The 18,927-nt window shown below is 44.5% G+C and overlaps 1 protein-coding gene across 1 annotated transcript; it reads right to left on the minus strand.

Annotated features, from left to right (window-relative positions):
• Positions 1-85: 85 nt before the first annotated feature.
• On the minus strand, positions 86-18,721 carry PFDN2 (prefoldin subunit 2). Its single transcript, XM_012449635.2, has 4 exons — positions 18,623-18,721; positions 1,757-1,845; positions 1,518-1,641; positions 86-380 (listed from the first exon to the last, which is right to left on the minus strand). Exons 1-4 carry the CDS (start codon positions 18,695-18,697, stop codon positions 204-206), a joined length of 465 nt encoding a protein of 154 aa, XP_012305058.1. The 5' UTR covers positions 18,698-18,721; the 3' UTR covers positions 86-203.
• Positions 18,722-18,927: the final 206 nt, after the last annotated feature.

Genomic DNA, 18,927 nt, shown 5'->3' on the forward strand with positions numbered 1-18,927 from the left:
AGCAAAAACGACATATTACATGCCGTCCTGTGCCTCATAACGATTTCCACCCCTAAGTGGGAGAAAACTTCAGGCTACAGCTAAGCAATCTGACCAAAACATTTAATTAACAAAAAAATATTACAATAGCAGAGAAAATAATAACAATAAAGAGAAATTAGAAGTGGGAGTCAGGGTAGAAAAAAATGCAAAGGCTTTGGTCCCTAGGAGACCAACACTCCAGCTGAGCTGGCCTTAGCCCCGGCCCCTTCTGAGTTCTCCTTGGCTGCTGGTTTCTCATCTTCTCCCATGAGACGAATGTTGTGCTTTTCCCGGAATTCATTTAGTTCTTTTCCCTTTGCCTGAAGCTGCTGTGTCAGTGTCTCAATGATCTTCTGTATCTAGAGGACAAGTAACAGGGATTATATAAGGAATTCAGAACTCCCTTCCTCCACCTGGAATGGACTACGGTTGGGGGAAGTATTAATACTTTTAACCTTACCTTTAATTAAGTAGAGGAGCCCAGAAACTAAAATTATTCCCTTCTTAACACAGTGGTTTAGTGGTTTATACACTTTAATGTATTTAGAATCACCAGGGCTCGCAGGGCTGCTTTTTTTTTTTGCTCTGTCACCCAGGCTGGTCTCTGTCGCACAATCTTGGCTCACTGCAACCTTAGACTCCTGGGTTCAAGTGATTCTCCTGCCTCAACCTCCTGAGTAGCTAGGACTACAGGCACCTGCCACCATGCCCAGCTAATTGTTTATTTTTAGTAGAGACTGGGTTTCACCATATTGGCCAGGTTGGTCTTGAACTCCTGACCTCAGGTAATCCACCCGCCTTGGCTCCCAAAGTGCTGGGATTACAAGCATGAGCCACTGCGCCCAGCCTATTTTTATTTTTTATAGAGACAAGTTCCCGCTATGTTGCCCAGGCTGGTCTCAAACTCCTGCCTCGGCTTCCCAAAGCACTGGGAATACAGGCATGAGCTTATTTTTAAAATGTCACTTCATGGCACTCCCGAAGGTTCTGATCCAGTGGGTCTAGGAAGCTGAATTTACAAATGACTCCTTCAGGTGATTTTCATGGACGTATCCCTGGACCACACACTATGAGAAACATTACTTTAACCCCAATCCTCCCACCCCAATTCAGCCAGGTCAGAGCCCACAGCAGCCAGCGATTCCTCTTGTCTAAGAGCTGGACTTAGCATAGCATAATGAACATAGGCGAAAAGGCTATTTTACGCTTTTTTTTTTTTTTTTTTTTTTGTGACAGCGTCTTACTCTGTCACCCAGGCTGGAGTGCAGTGAGGTGATCACAGCTAATAGAAGCCTCAACCTCTTGGACTCAGGTGAGTAGCTGGGACTACACTCACATGCCACCATGCCCAGCTAATTTTTTGTAGTGATGTGGCTTTGCCATGTTGCCCAGGCTGGTCTCGAACTCCTGGACTCATGCAGTCCACCCCCCTTGGCCTCCCAAAGTGCTGGGTTTACAGCCACTGCACCTGATCCTATTCAAAGATTCTTGCTCACCTGCTCTTTGTTGTTCTCCAAAGCAGGAAGCACCTCTTTGACAGTTCGCTCCACCAGCACTCCTCCAACCATGCGGTAGCACTTACGAGTTTCATCTACCTCCTTCAGTGTATCGATCACTAGGCTGGGATAGGAGAACAAGGCAGGACCTGAGGATTCAGCCTCACTCTACCACAAATCCCCCTCACGGAGTAGCCAGTACAACTGTCCTACTGTTTGCCTCTCCCTGACTTTCTCACCTGTGCTCATTCAACTCCATCTCCAACTCAGCGGCTTTGGATGCCAAGCCCCGCTGTTCCTGCCGAAGGCGGTTAAAGCCAGCAATTACCTAAGATGAGAGAAGAGATGAAAGAGGGGACAGTGGAAATGGCAAAGGGTCCAGATAGCACACAGGGTGGCAGGCTTTCCAAAGGTGCAGTAGTGGGCACCTACCTTGGAAAAGAAATAGAACCACAAGTGATTTCTACCTAAAATTTTTCTGGAATTCCATTCACCAAACACGGAGGACCTACTATTTTTGAGATATGTGAGGGTCTACTGAGGGATATCACAGAACAGATTTGGCCTCTGGCTTCTTGTAGCTTATAGTTTAGTAGGAAATAGGCATTTAATATAAGAATAGGGGTGGAGGGCCGGGCGTGGTGGCTCACGCCTGTAATCCCAGCACTTTGGGAGGCCAAGGCAGGTGGATCACGAGGTCAAGAGATCGAGACCATCCTGGTCAACATGGTGAAACCCCGTCTCTACTAAAAATACAAAAATTAGCTGGGCACAGTGGCACGTGCCTGTAATCCCAGCTACTCAGGAGGCTGAGGCAGGAGAATTGCCTGAACCCAGGAGGTGGAGGTTGCGGTGAGCCGAGATCGCGCCATTGCACTCCAGCCTGGGTAACAAGAGCGAAACTCTGTCTCAAAAAAAAAAAAAAAAATGAATAGGGGTGGAGAGCTACTGGAGTACCTACAGGGGAGCCTAGACTTGCAGACAGGGCTGTCGGGAAGAGCTTTGTAATGAGAAACTCTTGTTTGGGTCTGCTCAGTAGCCCATCCATTGGTGAACTGCCACTCCTTAACTTGGTATGCTTCTTTTGGGGCTACTAACCACAGGACCCCTACCCAGGGGCAGTGACCTACAGAGTCTCTCTACAGGAATTGGAATTCTGTGGACAGACAGATGAGTATAATAGAAGGCAGCTGGAGTTAACATTCTTATTGGTTCTATAGAGATGACTTTCCATTCCCATTCCTAGATTATCTAAAGCTGCCCCAGTTCTTGAACTTTATTCAGTCTAGTTATTTAGTCTTTTTTTGGTGTTCAATTCTGTGAAATACCCACTATTATCCAAAAATAGTCCTTAAAAAAAAAAAGGGCTGGGAAGGCATGATGGCTCATGCCTATAATCCCAGCACTTTGGGAGGCCAAGGTGGGCAGATTCACAAGGTCAGGAGTTCAAGACCAACATGGTGAGACCCCGTCTCTACAAAAAATACAAAAATTAGCCAGGCATGGTGGTGCACACCTGTAATCTCAGCTACTCAGGAAGCTGAGGCAGGAGAATTGCTTGAATCTGGGTGGTGGAAGTTGCGGTGAACTGATCATGCCATTGCACTCCAGCCTGGGCAACAAGAGCAAAACTCCATCTCAAAAAAAAAAGGCGGCGGGGGGCGGAGGCTGCAGGCATGGTGGCTCACGCCTGTAATCCTAGCACTTTGGGAGGCTGAGGTGGGTGAATCACAAGGTCAGGAGATCGAGACCATCCTGCCCAACATGGTGAAACCCTGTCTCTACTAATACAAAAAATTAGCCAGGCATGGTGGCATGCACCTATAGTCCCAACTACTCAGGAGGCTGAGGCAGGGGAATCGCTTGAATCTGGAAGGCAGAGGTTGCAGTGAGCCAAGATCACAGCACTGCACTCCAAGTTGGGGACAGAGTGAGATTCTGTCTCAAAAAAAAAAAAAAAAGAAAGAAAGTAGTGGCCGGGCGCGGTGGCTCAAGCCTGTAATCCCAGCACTTTGGGAGGCCGAGGCGGGTGGATCACGAGGTCAAGAGATCGAGACCATCCTGGTCAACATGGTGAAACCCCGTCTCTACTAATACAAAAAAATTAGCTGGGCATGGTGGTGCGTGCCTGTAATCCCAGCTACTCAGGAGGCTGAGGCAGGAGAATTGCCTGAACCCAGGAGGCGGAGGTTGCGGTGAGCCGAGATCGCGCCATTGCACTCCAGCTTGGGTAACAAGAGCGAAACTCCGTCTCAAAAAAAAAAAAAAAAAAAAAAAAAAGAAAGAAAGTAAGTTGGCCAGAGATGGTTTCTATAGCCTATAAACCCTAACTGATACAGGCTTCCACGGATAATCGTCTTAAATGAAGCCTGAAAAATCAGAGGGGAAGGGAGGGTGTTTGGAAAAAAATGAAAAATATGAGGCTCAGAGACAAAAGACCAGGTTTCAGGTTCTGCCTCTGCTACTTTTTTGGCTCTATGGTCTGGGACAGACATTTAACCCTATGGTTCTTAACCATGGCTATGTGTTAGAATCACCTGAATCATTTTAAAAACATGAATAGTGGAGCCTCAGAACTACTACACAACCACTGGGGGTAAGGCCCAGGCCTCAGTATTTTTAGATCTCCCACATAATTCTAATGTGCAGTGTGAACTGAGAACTATTGGGTTAACCCCTTTGTCTTGTAATTTTCTTACCTGCAAAATGCAGATAATGATACCCACTTCATAAGGTTATTTTAGCATGTGAACCAATGAGTGTGAAATGTCTTTGTGAACAGTAAAGTATATTAATACTATCATGGCCTTCTCTCCAAGTCCAGAACTGCCCCCTTAAGCTCTCCTGGTCATCTGACAACAGTGGACACAATCCATTCAAACCATTACCAAATCTCTCACTTGTATTTATAAATATCATCTCCAGTCACACAGCCAGAAACTTTGCCCTAGTAAAGATGATTAACCACTTCATCTTTACTAGGGCCCCTATCTCTTTTTTCCTTTTTTTTTTGAGAAAGGTCTCACTCTATCACCCAGGCTGGAGTGCAGTGGCACAATCATAGCTCACTGTAGCCTCAATCTCCCTGGGCTCTGGTGATCTTCCTGCCTGAGCCTCCCAAGCAGCTGGGACTACAGGTGCATACCACCTAATATTTTTGTAGAGACAAGGTCTTACTATGTCACCCCGGCTGGTCTCACACTCCTGGGCTCAAGCGCTCTGCCTGCCTCAGCCTCCCAAAGTGCTAGGATTACAGGCATGAGCCACTGTGCCTGGCCTGGCCCCTTATCTCTAGCTCACCCTCTTCAAGGATCATATACAGCAAATATTATCCAAATGGCTGACCAGTACCACCCCTATATCCCTTCTATCCCTTCTACTGTCAATAAACCAAGAAGTAAAACTTGACCAAGAACTTGTCTTTCCAGCAACTTCCTCCTTTCTCTCATCTATCATCCCTACTTTATCCATTCATTTCAACAAATGCTTTGAAAATCTAATTTATCTACAGGCTGTTTTTCCTTTACCTTCATTGCCTGTCTCAAAACCATTCCCCGTTTATATTAGCTTTTTATCTACTGTTAATATTCCAGATCAAAAAAAATTCATCTAAAAAAATTACGACTAAAGCAGAATCTAGATGTTCCTTTAGCACCCAAATAATCCACTTTTCTGGATGTATGTTGTTAAATACATTAAGGAAATCAGTTTAAGTGTCTAAAATTTCTGATGCCCCAACTTTTAATTCCTGGGATCAAGTGATCCTTCTGCCTCAGTCTCCCGAGTAGCTGGGACTACAGACATGTGCCACCACAGCAGCTATTTTTTTTTTTTTTTTTTGGAGAGATGGGGTCTCGCCATGTTGCTCAGACTGATCTTGAACCTCTGGCCTCAAGCAGTCCTCCCACCTCAGCTTCCCAAACAGCTGGGATTACAGGCAGGACCCACCATGCCCGGCAGAATTTATTTTCCTTGGTAATTAATACGAATCTATCTTTCTTTCTTTCTTTTTTTTTTTGAAACAGTCTCGCTCTGTCGCCGCCTACCGGGTTCAGGCAATTGTGCTTCAGCCTCCTGAGTAGCTGGGACTACAGGTGCCCACCACCACGCTGAGCTAATTTTGTATTTTTAGTAGAGATGGGGTTTCACCATGTTTGCCAGGCTAGTCTCGAACTCCTGACCTCAGGTGATCCACATGCCTCAGCCTCCCAAAGTGCTGGGATTACAGGCATGAGCCACCATGCCTGGCTGAGATTTTTTAATTCCAACTTTTCTTCAACATTCTTGCTAATAACTAATTTCCTCATTTCATGAACTTTTAATCAAAAACCAAACTAAAATCTATTTAAACATGTGAGTTATCCACAGTTATTATGAAAAATTTCAGCCATAAATGCATTTAAAGGAAATGATATCTCTTAGCAATTGGTATAGTTTATGTGTCCCCTCTAAGTTTCATATAGAAATATAATCCCCAATGCTGGAGGTGGGGGCTGGTGGAAGGTGTTTGGATCACGGGGGTAGATATCTCATGAATAGCTTGGTTGCCATCCCCTTGATGATAAGTGAGTTATTGGTCTGAGTTCACACAAGATCTGGTTGTTTCAAAGTGTGACACCTACCCCCGTTTATTCCTCCTGCTCCCACCATGAGACAGCTGCTCTTCCTTTGCCTTTTGTCATGACTGGAAACTTCCTGAGGCCACCCCAGAAGCAGTTGCCATGCTTCCTGTATAGCCTACAGAACCATGAGCCAGTTAAACCACTTTTCTTATAAATTACCCAGTCTCAGGTATTTATAGCAACACAAGAATGGCCTAATAGAGCAGCTAATGGCAACTTAACTGTAGGCTATATGCAAAATAAGCCAATGTTAAGTCATTTCTGGGGTCTGACAGGTAATGAAAACAAAGGCTATGCTTTATTCCCACATTCTTCCTCTTAAAACACAACTTTTCTTTTTTTTTTTAAATTTAAGGCCAGTGCAGTGTTTAGAAAAACACAACTTTTCTAATAGTCTTCTCCCCTACAGCTAGGACCTAATTATATTTCCTTATTCTCTTTTAAGCTGTCTGGTGTAAGCAGATTAACAGGTCAGTGTTGCTTCTCTCAACCCTATTAAATCATCATCTATATACAAACAATTTTTTTTTGTTTTCTTTTTTTTTCAGACGGGGTCTTACTCTGTTGCCCAGGATGGAGTACAGTGGTGGAATCAAGGCTCATTGCAGCCTTGAACTCCTCGGCTCAAGTGATCCTCTGGCCTCAGCTTCTACAGTAGGTGGGACTACAGGCACCTATCACCACTTCTGGCTAAATTTTTAAACTTATTGTAGTGTTGGGGTATCACTCTGTTCCCTAGGCTGGAGTGCAATGGCACAATCATGGCTCACTACAGCCTTGAATTCTTGAGCTGAAGTGATCCTCCCACCTCAGCCTCTTGAGTGATGGAACCATAGGCATGTGCAACCATGCCCGGCTAATTTTTGTATTTTTTTGTTGCCCAGGCTGGTCTTGAACTCCTGAGCTCAAGTGATCCTCCTATCCCAGCCTCCCAAAGTGCTGGGATTATAGGCATGAGTTACCAGGCTGATACCCTATTGATACATTTTAAAAACTGTACTTAACTAATCCTTTGTTGTTGGAACATTTCAGTTGTTTCCAGTTTTTCTGTAATAAATAGTACTGATATAAAATCTCTTTGGATAGGCCGGCGTGGTGGCTCATGCTTGTAATCCCAGCACTTTGGCAGGTCAAGGCGGGCAGATCACTTGAGGTCAGGAGTTCGAGACCATCCTGGCCAATATGATGAAACCCCATCTCTACTAAAAATACAAAAATTAGCCAGGTGTGGTGGTACACACCTGTAGTTCCAGCAACTTGGGAGGCTGAGGCAGGATAATTGCTTGAACCTGGGAGGTGGAGGTAGCAGTGAGCCTAAGATCGCACCATTGCACTCCAACCTGGGTGACAGAGTGAGATTCTGTCTCAAAAAAAACAAAACAAAGGACAGGTTCAGTGGCTCATGCCTGTAATCCCAGCACTTTGGGAGGCCAAAGCAGATCACTGGAGGTCAGGAGTTCAAGACCAGCCTGGCCAACATGGTGAAACCCTGTCTCTACTAGAAATACAAAAATTAGGCCAGGCACAGCTGCTCATGCCTATAATCCCAGCACTTTGGGAGGCCAAGGTAGGAGGATCACAAGGTCAGGAGTTCGAGACTAGCCTGACCAACATAGTGAAACACCATCTCTACTAAAAATAGAAAAAAATTAGCCGAGCATGGTGGCGGGTGCCTGTAATCCCAGCTACTCAGGAGGCTGAGGCGAGAGAACACTTGAACCCAGGAGGCGGAGGTTGCAGTGAGCCAAGATCACGCCATTGCACTCCAGCCTAGGCAACAGAGTGAGACCCTATCTCAAAATAAAATTTTTTTTAAAAGGCCAAGCATGGTGGTTCATGCCTGTAATCCCAGCACTTTGGGAGGCCAAGGAGGGCAGATCATCTGAGGTCAGGCGTTCGAGACCAGCCTGACCAACATGGAAGAGCCCTGTCTCTACTAAAAATACAAAATTAGCCAGGCATGGAGGTGCACACCTATAATCCCAGCTACTTGGGGAGACGGAAGGAGGAGAACTGCTTGAACCCGGGAGGCGGAGGTTGCAGTGAGCTGAGATTGCTCCATTGCACTCTAGCCTGGTCAACAAGAGTGAAACTCCGTCTCAAAAATAATAATAATAATAATAATAATAATAATAAGGCTAGGTGCAGTGGATCACCCCATCATCCCACTTTGGGAGGTCAAGGCCAGAGGATCATTTGAGGTCAGGAGTTTGAGACCAACCTGGCCAACATGGTGAAACCCTGTCTCTACTAAAGAAAATACCAAAAAAATTAGCTGGGCGAGGTGGCACATGCCTGTAATCCCTGCTACTCAGAAGGCTGAGGCAGGAGTATCACTTGAACCCGGGAGGTGGAAGTTGCAGTGAACTGAGATCGTACCACTGCACTCTAGCCTGGGCAACAGAGTGAGACTACTTCTCAAAACAAACAAACAAACAACACTTTGGACAAACAGTACGCAATTTACAGCCATTTTTCTTGAATTTCTTGAATCATATTCAAAAGTAAGATCAATGAGTCAAAAGGGTATTAGCATTATTATAGCTTCTATTGCATGTCGCTAGAAAGCTCTCCAAGATGACCAGATGAATTTATATTGCTACCAGCAACATCATGATTATCTCTCTTTCCCCAGAGCCCTAATGGTAGCTTTTAGTATTATTATTTTTATCTTTTTTTAAATTCTTTCAGTCTTTCTAAGGTTCAATTCAGGTATATTTCTTTTTCCTTTTTATCTTATTTTTGTTAATTTAATAATTTTTAGAGTTGGAAACTAAAAACTCTGGAGTTACTCTAAAAGTAACTCCAGAAACCTTGGAATCATCCTTGATTTACTATCCACATCAAATTAATTACATCTGTACCACCGTATCCTTCTGATTTCTATACTGCCTCCTGATTTGCCCCCTTTAATCCACTCCCCACACTGCAGCATAAGGGACCAAAAATATAAATCTAACCAATTATTCCTATGCCTAAAACCTTCTGATGCTCACAGGATAAAATCCAAACTCCTCAAAAGTCCCATAAAGACCAGGTTCCAGCTTACCTCTCCCAGTTAGTCATTCCCTCCACATCTTTCTGCCTGCCCCCACCCCTGAGATGGAGTCTTGCTCTGTTACCCAGGCTGGAGTGCCAGGGCACAATCTTGGCTCACTGCAACCTCTGCCTCTTGGGTTCAAGTGATTCTCCTGCCTCAGCCTCCCAAGTACTGGGATTACAGGCACATACCACTACGCTCAGCTAATTGTTGGTATTTTTTAGTAGAGATGGGGTTTCACCATGTTGGCCAGGCTGGCCTCAAACTCCTGACCTCATGATCCCCCTGCCTCGGCCTCCCAAAGTGCTGGGATTACACGTGTGAGCCACTGTGCCCAGCCCCCTCCACATCTTTAGTCAGCACTCAATGTCCTAAGTCACTGGTAGTTTCCCTTAACAGCTGTCTTCGGGCATCTGCATAGAATCTTCACCCTACCTGGTATGCTTTCCTAAACTTCTCTCATTCAGTTTTTCTCTGCCTGACTAATTCTGTCTTCAGGTTTCAACTTAGATTCTTCTAGGAAGCAGAAGAATCTGGCCATCTTCCACTCCCATATGTTAACCCTTTCTATGTGCTCACATAAAAATGCATATTAGTCAAACTGACAAAATCTTTTCTATTTATATTGTTATTTTCCACCATGTAGACTGCCTTCTATTCTTTATCTTCTTTTAAAATTTTAAATATGCAAAGGCAATCTATTTTAAAATATCCATTTCTTTCATAGTCCTACTATAGTCTGCCTTCCGCAGTCTCAACAGTAAAGGAACACCTACTATATGCCAGGCACTGTGCTATACTCTCTGACTTAATTCTAAAAAATGAAAGACTATAAGACCTATACCTTCATAAAACAAACAAACAAAACAAAAAAGACCTGTCCCAGCACTTTGGGAGGCCGAGACGGGTGGATCACGAGGTCAAGAGATCGAGACCATCCTGGTCAACATGGTGAAACCCCGTCTCTACAAAAAATACAAAAATTAGCCGGGCATGGTGGCGCACACCTGTAGTCCCAGCTACTCGGGAGGCTGAGGCAGGAGAATTGCTTGAACTCAGGAGGCGGAGATTGCAGTGAGCCGAGATCACACCATTGCACTCCAGCCTGGGTAACAAGAGCGAAACTGTCTCAAAAAAAAAAAAAAAAAAAAGACCTGTACCTTCAATTTGTAAATGAGGAGACCAAGGCTCGTGGGGTGTTGGGTGGTAGTTAAAATAACATAGTGTGGGACCAGGCGTGGTGGCTCATGTCTGTAATCCCAGCACTTTGGGAGGCTGAGGCGGGCTGATCACTTGAAGCCAGGAGTTTGAGACCAGCCTGGCCAACATGGTGAAACCCCGTCCCTAAAAAAATATAAAAATTACCCAGGCATGGTGGCAGGTGCCTGTAATCCCAGTTACTTTGAAGGCTGAGGCAGGAGAATCGCTTGAACCTGGGAGGTGGAGGTTGCAGTGGGCCCAGATCATGCCATTGCACTCCAGCCTGGGTGACAGAAGAAGACTGTGTCTCAAAAACACATACACAAAAAAACAAATAAAATAGTGTAGGGCTGGGTGCAGTAGCTCACACCTGTAATCCCAGTGCCTTGGGAGGCTGAGGCAGGCAGATCACTTGAGCTCAGGAGTTCGAGACCAGCCTGACCAACATGGTGAAACCTCATCCCCACTAAAAATACAAAAAATTAGCCAGGCGTGGTGGCTCATGCCTGTAGTCCCAGCTACTTGGGAGGCTAAGGCAGAAGAACTGCTTGCACCTGGGAGGCAGGAGTTGCAGTAAGCCTATCACACCACTGCACTCCAGCCTGGGTGACAGAGCAAGGCTCCATCTCAAAAAATAAAAAAGTAAAATAACCTAGTGAATTGCAGAAATCAGACCTGTACCCAGGTTTGTCTAACTAAAAATCTATCTTTGTTAATATATCACTCCTGGCTCGTCATATATTAATTTTTATTTATTTATTTATTTTTTTGAGACAGAGTCTTGCTCTGTTGCCCAGGCTGGAGTGCAGTGGCATTATCTCCACTCACTGCAACCTTCACCTTCCTGGTTCAAGCAATTCTCCTGCCTCAGCCTCCCAAGTAGCTGGGATTACAGGCATATGCCACCAGGCCCAGCTAATTTTTCTCTATTTATAGTAGAGACGGGGTTTCACCATGTTGGCCAGGATGGTCTTGAACTCCTGACCTCAGGCAATCCACCCACCTCAGCCTCCCAAAGTGCTGGGATTACAGCCGTGAGCCACCATGCCTGGCATCATATATTAATTTCTTATAAAAGCAAATTTATTTCCATTTGATTTATATTATTGTTTTCTTTTTTGTTTCCCATAAAGTTTTGACAATTTTAGGAAAAATATCTATAATCATTACCTTTCTCTCCAAAATGTCCTTGGGTCTTCTGACATGACATTTACTCTTACTGGGTTCAATGGAAGAATAGAAGAGGTAGAGAATTATGATCGGATGCATCTGGAAAAGCATGATCTGGGATACTGCTCCACAAATTGCCTTCTTTTCAGTTCAGTGCCCCCTTTTCTGATGAACATACTCAACTCTCTGTCAAAGAAAACTTTTTTGACCTTATTACTCCATCAAATAATAGTACTCATCCCTTCTCTTCATGAAATTTTTGTTTATTTTTTTGTAGAGATAGAGGTCTTACTATGTTGCCCAGGCTGGTTTTAAACTCATGGCTTTAAACGATCCTCCTGCCTCAGCCTCCCCAAGTACTGGGATCCAAGTGGCAACATAGTAAAGTGAAAAGAACCCAAACTTTCGATTCTGACCTGGGTTGAAGTCCCAGTTTTACCATTTACTTGCTATATGACTGAGTTACTTAATCTTGTTTCCTCATTTGTAAAATGGACCTAATATATCACAGGGCAGGGTTTCTCAACATTGTCACTACTGACATGTTAGGCCAAATCCTTCTTTGCGATGAGGGCTGTCTCAGGCACTATGGGATGTTTAACAACATCCTGGACTGTACCCACTAAAAGCCAGTAGCAGCCCCTTTTACTTGTGACAACCAAAAGTGCCTCCAGACATTGCCAAATGTCTCCTAGGAAAAAATCATGCCAGTTGAGAAGCACTGCTATAGGGTAGCAATGAGAACTAAACTGAGATAATAGGTCAAGTGCCCGATACAATGTAGATCTTCGACTCCCCTTTGGTTTCTAGGTCCCTTCAGTTCTCCTTCCTATCTCAGGCCTCCTTCTTTCTCCTTTCTGAAAGTTTTTCCTCTTTCACTCCTACAAGGGAGACATGACCTAAGATTCTATTCATAGTACTTCTTCATCACCTGTACTATTTTTGAAATTATTTTTATTTATTCATAATCATTCACATTTTCATGGTATATGTGATAATTTGATACATTCATATAATCAAATCAGGGTAACCTATACTATTTTAAGTGGCATTCTTAGCTACTTCGATAGTTCCAACAATTGCCTTTATTCTAATTGCCTGCAAAACCAGGCCTTTTCAGAAATTCTAGTCCTGCATATTTACAAGTTAGAGGAAGGAGCTTTTTTGTGCCTGACAGAAATGGCTCAAAGTCTGATCATGACAAGTTATTTCTTTTCTGAATGTTTCTTCACCAATAAAATACAGATAATACCTGCCTCACAGAATGCCATAAGGATTACTTCTTTTCTGAATGTTTTTTCACCAATAAAATACAGATAATACCTGCCTCACAGAATGCCATAAGGATTACTTCTTTTCTGAATGTTTTTTCACCAATAAAATACAGATAATACCTGTCTCACAGAATGCCATAAGGATTAAGTAATTACATCAAGAATTTAGGACAATATCTATCATACAACAAGTTTTCAATAAATAGTAGCTGCTATCATTACAGGTCATCTCCACCTAAATGTCCCATGGATACCTTAAACTCATGTCATTCAAAGCGGAAGTGATCTTCTGATCTCTTTCTGCTACTGACACCACTCTAGCCCTCCTGGTAGGAAACCCTAGTTTCATCTTTTGTTTTGTTTTTAAAGATGGGGTCTCCCTATGCTGCTCAGACTGGTGAGCAGCGGCTATTCACAGGCATAATTATAGCATACTATAGCTTCAAGCTTCCAGCCCCAAGTGATCTTCCTGTCTCAGCTTCCTGAGTAGGTGAGACTACAGGTACTTGCCACCATACCCAGGTTCATCTTTGAATTTACCATAATCCCATCAAGTGCCAAATGTATTGCACTTACTTCAGCAATTTTTCTTTGACTCACTGACATCACCCTAGTTCAGATCTTCATTACCCTCTTATCTGAACTACTGCAATAGTCTTCCTTTTTTTTTTTTTTTTTTTTGAGACAGAGTTTTACTCTGTCGCCAGGCGCCAGGCTGGAGTGCAATGGCACAATCTCGGCTCACTGCAACCTCCGCCTCCCGAGTTCAAGCAATTCTCCTGCCTCAGCTTCCCGAGTAGCTGGGACTACAGGCGCATGCCACCACGCCCAGCTAATTTTTGTATTTTTAGTAGAGACAGGGTTTCACCATGTTGGCCAGGATGGTCTTGATCTCTTGACCTCGTGATCCGCCCACCTCGGCCTCCCAAAGTGCTGGGATTACAGGCGTGAGCCGCTGCGCCGGGCCCTTCTTTTTTTTTTTTGAGAGGAGTCTTGCTCTGTTTTCCAGACTAGAGTGTAATGTTTTTGGGCTGTGTCTCAAAAACACAAAACAAAACAAAATAACATAATGTGGGCAGGCACAGTAGCTCACACCTGTAATCCCAGCACCTTGGGAGGCTGAGGCAGGTAAATCACTTGAGATCAGGAGTTCAAAACCAGCCTGGCCAATATGGTGAAACCCATCTCCACTAAAAATACAAAAAATTAGCTGGGAGCGGTGGCTCACGCCTGTAATCCCAGCACTTTGGGAGGCCGAGGGAGGCGGATCACCTGAGATCAGGAGTTCAAGACCAGCCTGGTCAATATGGCAAAACCCCATCTCTACTAAAAATACAAAAATCAGCTAGGCGTAGTGGCAACTGCCTGTAATCCCAGCTACTCCAGAGGCTGAGGCAGGAGAATTGCCTGAGCCCAGGAGGCAAAGGTTGCAGTGAGCCGAGATCACATCATTGCACTCCAGCTGGGCAACAAGAGCGAAACTGTCTCAAAAAAAAAAAAGATACAGGAAGGGGGAAAATCTCTCAAAGGATATACTCCAAAATGGCAAGAATAATTATCTCTGGATGGTTGGATTATGGGCAAATTACTTCCTGGTTTGAACTTTTTCCTGTGTTTTCTACAGTTCCAACAATAAACATTTTATATAAGAGTTAAATAATTAATACTATATATCCTTCTGTTACTTCCTCACTGCTTATGTAAAAAGTCACAAATTCTTTGCCATGCACTCAAATACCTCTATGGCTTTACCCAACGACTCTCCTCTTATTATATTCCCTATTTTCTATTCTCACTGTCACCTGTTCAAAGCCATCCACTCCTTCAGGTTTCTGCTCAAATATCTCCAATATAATCATGGTATAAGTGGAAAAAATAGGTCTGCCTGATTCTTAAGTCCCTCATTTAAAAATCCTGCTCTTCCAGTTACTGACTTTGGGCAAGTTAACTAAAGCCTCTGAAATTCAAATATCCTCACCTATAAATGGAGGACAATACAACCTTCTTCAAATGTCAGTAATTAAATAACAGAAGGTAGGCCTGAGCAGTGGCTCAGCTCACACCCGTAATCTAGCACTCTGGGAAGTCGAGGCAGGTGGACTGCTTGAGCCCAGGAGTTCAAGACCAGCCTGGGTAACATGGCAAAACTCCATCTCTACAAGAAATACAAAAATTAGCTGGATAGGGTGCCACACCCCTGTAGTCCCAGTAACTTGGGAGGCTGAGGTAGGAGGATCACCTGAGCCTCAGGAGATTGAGGCTGCAGTAAGCCGTGATCACACCACTGCACTCCAGCCTTGGCAACAGAATGAGACCGTCTCAATCGGTAATAGAAGGTAAAACAAGTAAAGTGCCTAACACAATGTGTTACTTGCTTCCATCGTGTATGTAAGGGACATACGTGGCTCAAATTTGCAGCAGTGATAAATCTTGTAATGTTTTACCCAGTGTTCTCTCCAGAATAAACAAAGCCCAGAGAATGTTAATCAAGGAACAGCTTCAAAACTCAATTATCACAGTTCCTTGGTTTCCTCTGAGGGAAGTTTGAGGGCTTCTCTTTAGCGCCACTAAAATGGTGGTTTCACGCTTGTTCTATTTTGTCACTCTCTGTACAAACTATAAAGAGTGATCATTTTTATCCACCACAACCATGGCCTTATCATCCGTAAATGCAACTCTCAAATCTGTATCTCCAACTCAGATTTCTTTCTGTATCTCAAGATTTAAAAATCAAACTGTTTACTGAATGTTTAACCTGGATGTCCCACAAGAAACCTAAACTCAAAATCCTAAAATAAATTTATATTTTTCCCAAAATTGTCTGTCTTCCTACATTCCCTATAGTACCATTATCCATCAAAGACAAAAACCTGAGAGATATCTTGTATTCCTCTTTTATCCCCTTTTCTCCATATTCAAATTCTGTAATCTATCGCAAACATTTAGAATCACCCGCATCCCAAACATGCCAGGCAGTTTCACCCTTTAGTGTTTTGGAACACATTATTCCCTCTACCTACAAAATCTTCCACTTCCTTCTTTGCTTGACTAACTTTTCTCATCCTTTAGAATTGAGCTGAAGGATTTTCTCTAGAAAACAAAAGCATTTACTAAACACACACTATGGTCTAATCACTGTCATGTCTTTGCATGTATTGTCTTGCCTAATACTCTAAATACAGTCATGAGGTAGGTACTGTTATGTTTCTACAGATGGGGGAGGCCAAGATGTAACTTAGGGGAGGTCATATATAAATAGTAAATGGTAGAAATGAAATTCAAACTTAGGTCTATCTGACCCTAGTGCATAAGAATGCTCTGCCATCCTACTATACCACAGTTCCCCTTTTCCAGCCCCTGCCTACAGTCCTACAACCTCATGATTAGTTAGAGGTCTCTCCTCTAGCTGCCATAATGAAGGGATTGTGTAGCACACTATAAATCTTTATTGTTTGATTCATCTTTTTGCAAATGAGTCTGTGAGTAAAGTGATTTGAAGACAAAGTCTATTTCATTTACAATAGTCTCTCATTATCCAGAGTTATCCAATGTCTGAAAATAAACAGAAAATTCCAGAAATAATTCATAAGGTTGTTTTTTTTGTCTTTTGTTTTGAGACAGAGTCTCACTCTGTTGCCCAGGCTGGAGTGTAATGGTACAACCCTGGCTAACTGCAACCTCCATCTCCTGGGTTCAAGTGATTCTCCCTGCCTCAGCCTCTTGAGAAGCTAGGATTACAGGTGCCCAACACCAGGACTGGCTAATTTTTGTATTTTTAGTAGAGACAGGGTTTCACCATGTTGGCCAGGATGGTCTTGAACTCCTGACCTCAGGTGATCCGCCCACCTTGGCCTCCCAAAGTGCTGGGATTACAGGCATGAGCCATGGCGCCCGGCCAACAATTCATAAGTTTTAAGTTGCATGCTGTTATGAAAATAGCATGATGAAATCTAGATCCATCCTTCTGACTTATCGTCAATAGTGGCCTAAGGCTACATCACAATGCTGTCATTCACCTCATCTCATCTCATCAGGAAGGCACTTTTTCATCTCACATCATCACAAGAAGGTACAATAAAATATTTTGAAAGACCATATTCATGTAATCTTTATTATATTGTTAGAACTGTTCTATTTTATTAGCTACTGCACCTATTATATAAATTAGACTTTATCATAGGTATGAGAAAAAACATAGGGTTCAATACTATCCCAGGTTTCAGGCATCTACTGGGGTCCTGGAACATGTCCCCCTCAGATAAGGGGGAGCTACTGTATCTGTATTGCTGTACCCAGCAGAGTGCCTGACACATGGTACCCTTAAAAAGTATCACAGGGGGCTGGGCAAGGTGACTCACATCTGCGATCCCAACACTTTGGGAGACCAAGGCAGGTAGATCACCTGAGGCCAGGAGTTCAAGACCAGCCCAAGCAACAAAGTGAAATTTCCCCCATCTCTACCAAAAATATTTTTTTAAATTAGCCACTCAAAATGTTTTATGACTATAGTCCCAGCTACTCAGGAAGCTGAGTCAGGAGGATGGTTTCATCACCCAGGGATTTCAAGGCTGCAGAGAACTATCATCACGCCACTGCACTCAGCCTGGGCAACATGCCTTTAATCCCAGCAACTCGGGAGGCTAAGGCAGGAGAATTGCTTGAAACCGGGAGGTGGAGGCTGCGGTAAGCCGAGATCGCGCAACTGTACTCCACCATGGACGACACAGCGAGACTCTGCCTCAAAAAATAAAAATCTTTATGCGGATACCTCTGTCTGTATTAACTGTTCAGCAAAACTTGATGAATGAACCTATAGTTAAAATAGCTGTAGGCTGGGCACGGTGGCTCATGCCCGTAATACCAGCATTTTGGGAGGCCAAGGCGGGCGAATGACGAGGTCAGGAGTTCGAGACCAGCCTGGACAATAAGGTGCAACCCCGTCTCCACTAAAAATACAAAACTAGCCGGACGCGATGGCCCCCGCCTGTGGTCCCAGCTACTCGGGATGCTGAAGCAGAAGAATCGTTTGAACCCGGGAGGCGGAGGTTGCAGTGAGCCAAGATCGCGCCACTGCACTCCAGCCTGGGCAACAGAACAAGACTCTGTCTCAAAAAAAATAGCTGTTTTTTCATTTTTATTGTGTAGATTTCCTCCCACTCCTATTTTTCCACTTGGCAAAACACGGTTCTCAAGCCACAAGGGCTTTGTGATTAACTTATTAAACGTTTCCCGAAGCTAGGCACTGGGGAAAATGCAAACTGGGATTAGAAAGGGGTTTCTAGTCTCTAAAGAAATTCGATCTAGTACCGAACTCTCGAATCCATATAGTATGGAACACTAGGCTGTTCGAGTATGTGAGTCACGTGGCTCTGCAGCGTGACGGCGATTGTCAAAGTGGGTTCAGGATCACGTAACAGACTACACAACCAGCCCGTTAACTAATCCTCTGGGGGGTTACTTTCGAGCTGTCTTGTCCAGACATAACCTGTTTGGAGGTGCTGAGGAGATATGGAGAAAGCAGCGAACCATCTCTCAGACCTGTGCATCTTCCCAGACCCTGCAGGTCAGGGTTTTCCCCTCCCCCAGACTCACCCGACACCCCAGGGAGGCGTGGCCCTCACCTGCCCAACCGCCTACCTCTCCGAAGGGGCTCGACTAGCTTCTCCGGGAACCCTTCCCTCTCTGGGTGCCACGCACATGTGGTACTGGAGTAAAGGCCTACACAAGCCACAGGCTCCCCCTTCTCGCAGGTACTCCAGACCCAGATGGGGACCTTCCTTCGCGCTCTCCACTCCTCACCTGTTCTGCGGACACCGCCCCCTTCCCCGCGCCGCTCCCGCTGCTCTTGCCTGAGCGACCGCTGTTCTCCGCCATCTTCGTCGCCTGCTGGGTTTCCGGCCGGCGCGGCTCAGCCCCCGCCTTGCGTCACGTCCGGCCTGCGAGTTACCGCCCACTCGCTGGCGCCTCTGGCTCCAGGCCGCCCTCCGGATCGGCTCGGATCCTGCGAATGGTTTTGGCGGTATCTTCATGTAGGACCTACTCCCTATCTCGTCGGCCGCAGGGAATCCCACCTGCGGTGCTTTAACCTGTGCAACAGAGATGCT

The sequence above is a fragment of the Aotus nancymaae genome, unplaced genomic scaffold (genome assembly GCF_030222135.1).
Source record: "Aotus nancymaae isolate 86718 unplaced genomic scaffold, 86718_ANA_hifiasm-v0.15.2.pri h1tg000108l, whole genome shotgun sequence".
Lineage (NCBI taxonomy): Eukaryota > Metazoa > Chordata > Mammalia > Primates > Aotidae > Aotus > Aotus nancymaae.

Coding starts and splice junctions, on each gene's coding strand:
- PFDN2 (XM_012449635.2), bottom strand. CDS start 18,697: ATGGCGGAGAACAGCGGTCGCTCAGGCAAGAGCAGCGGGAGCGGCGCG. Junction 1,846..18,622: donor GGGCGGTGTCCGCAGAACAG/GTGAGGAGTGGA, acceptor CTCTCATCTTAG/GTAATTGCTGGCTTTAACCG. Junction 1,642..1,756: donor ATGGAGTTGAATGAGCACAG/GTGAGAAAGTCA, acceptor CTCCTATCCCAG/CCTAGTGATCGATACACTGA.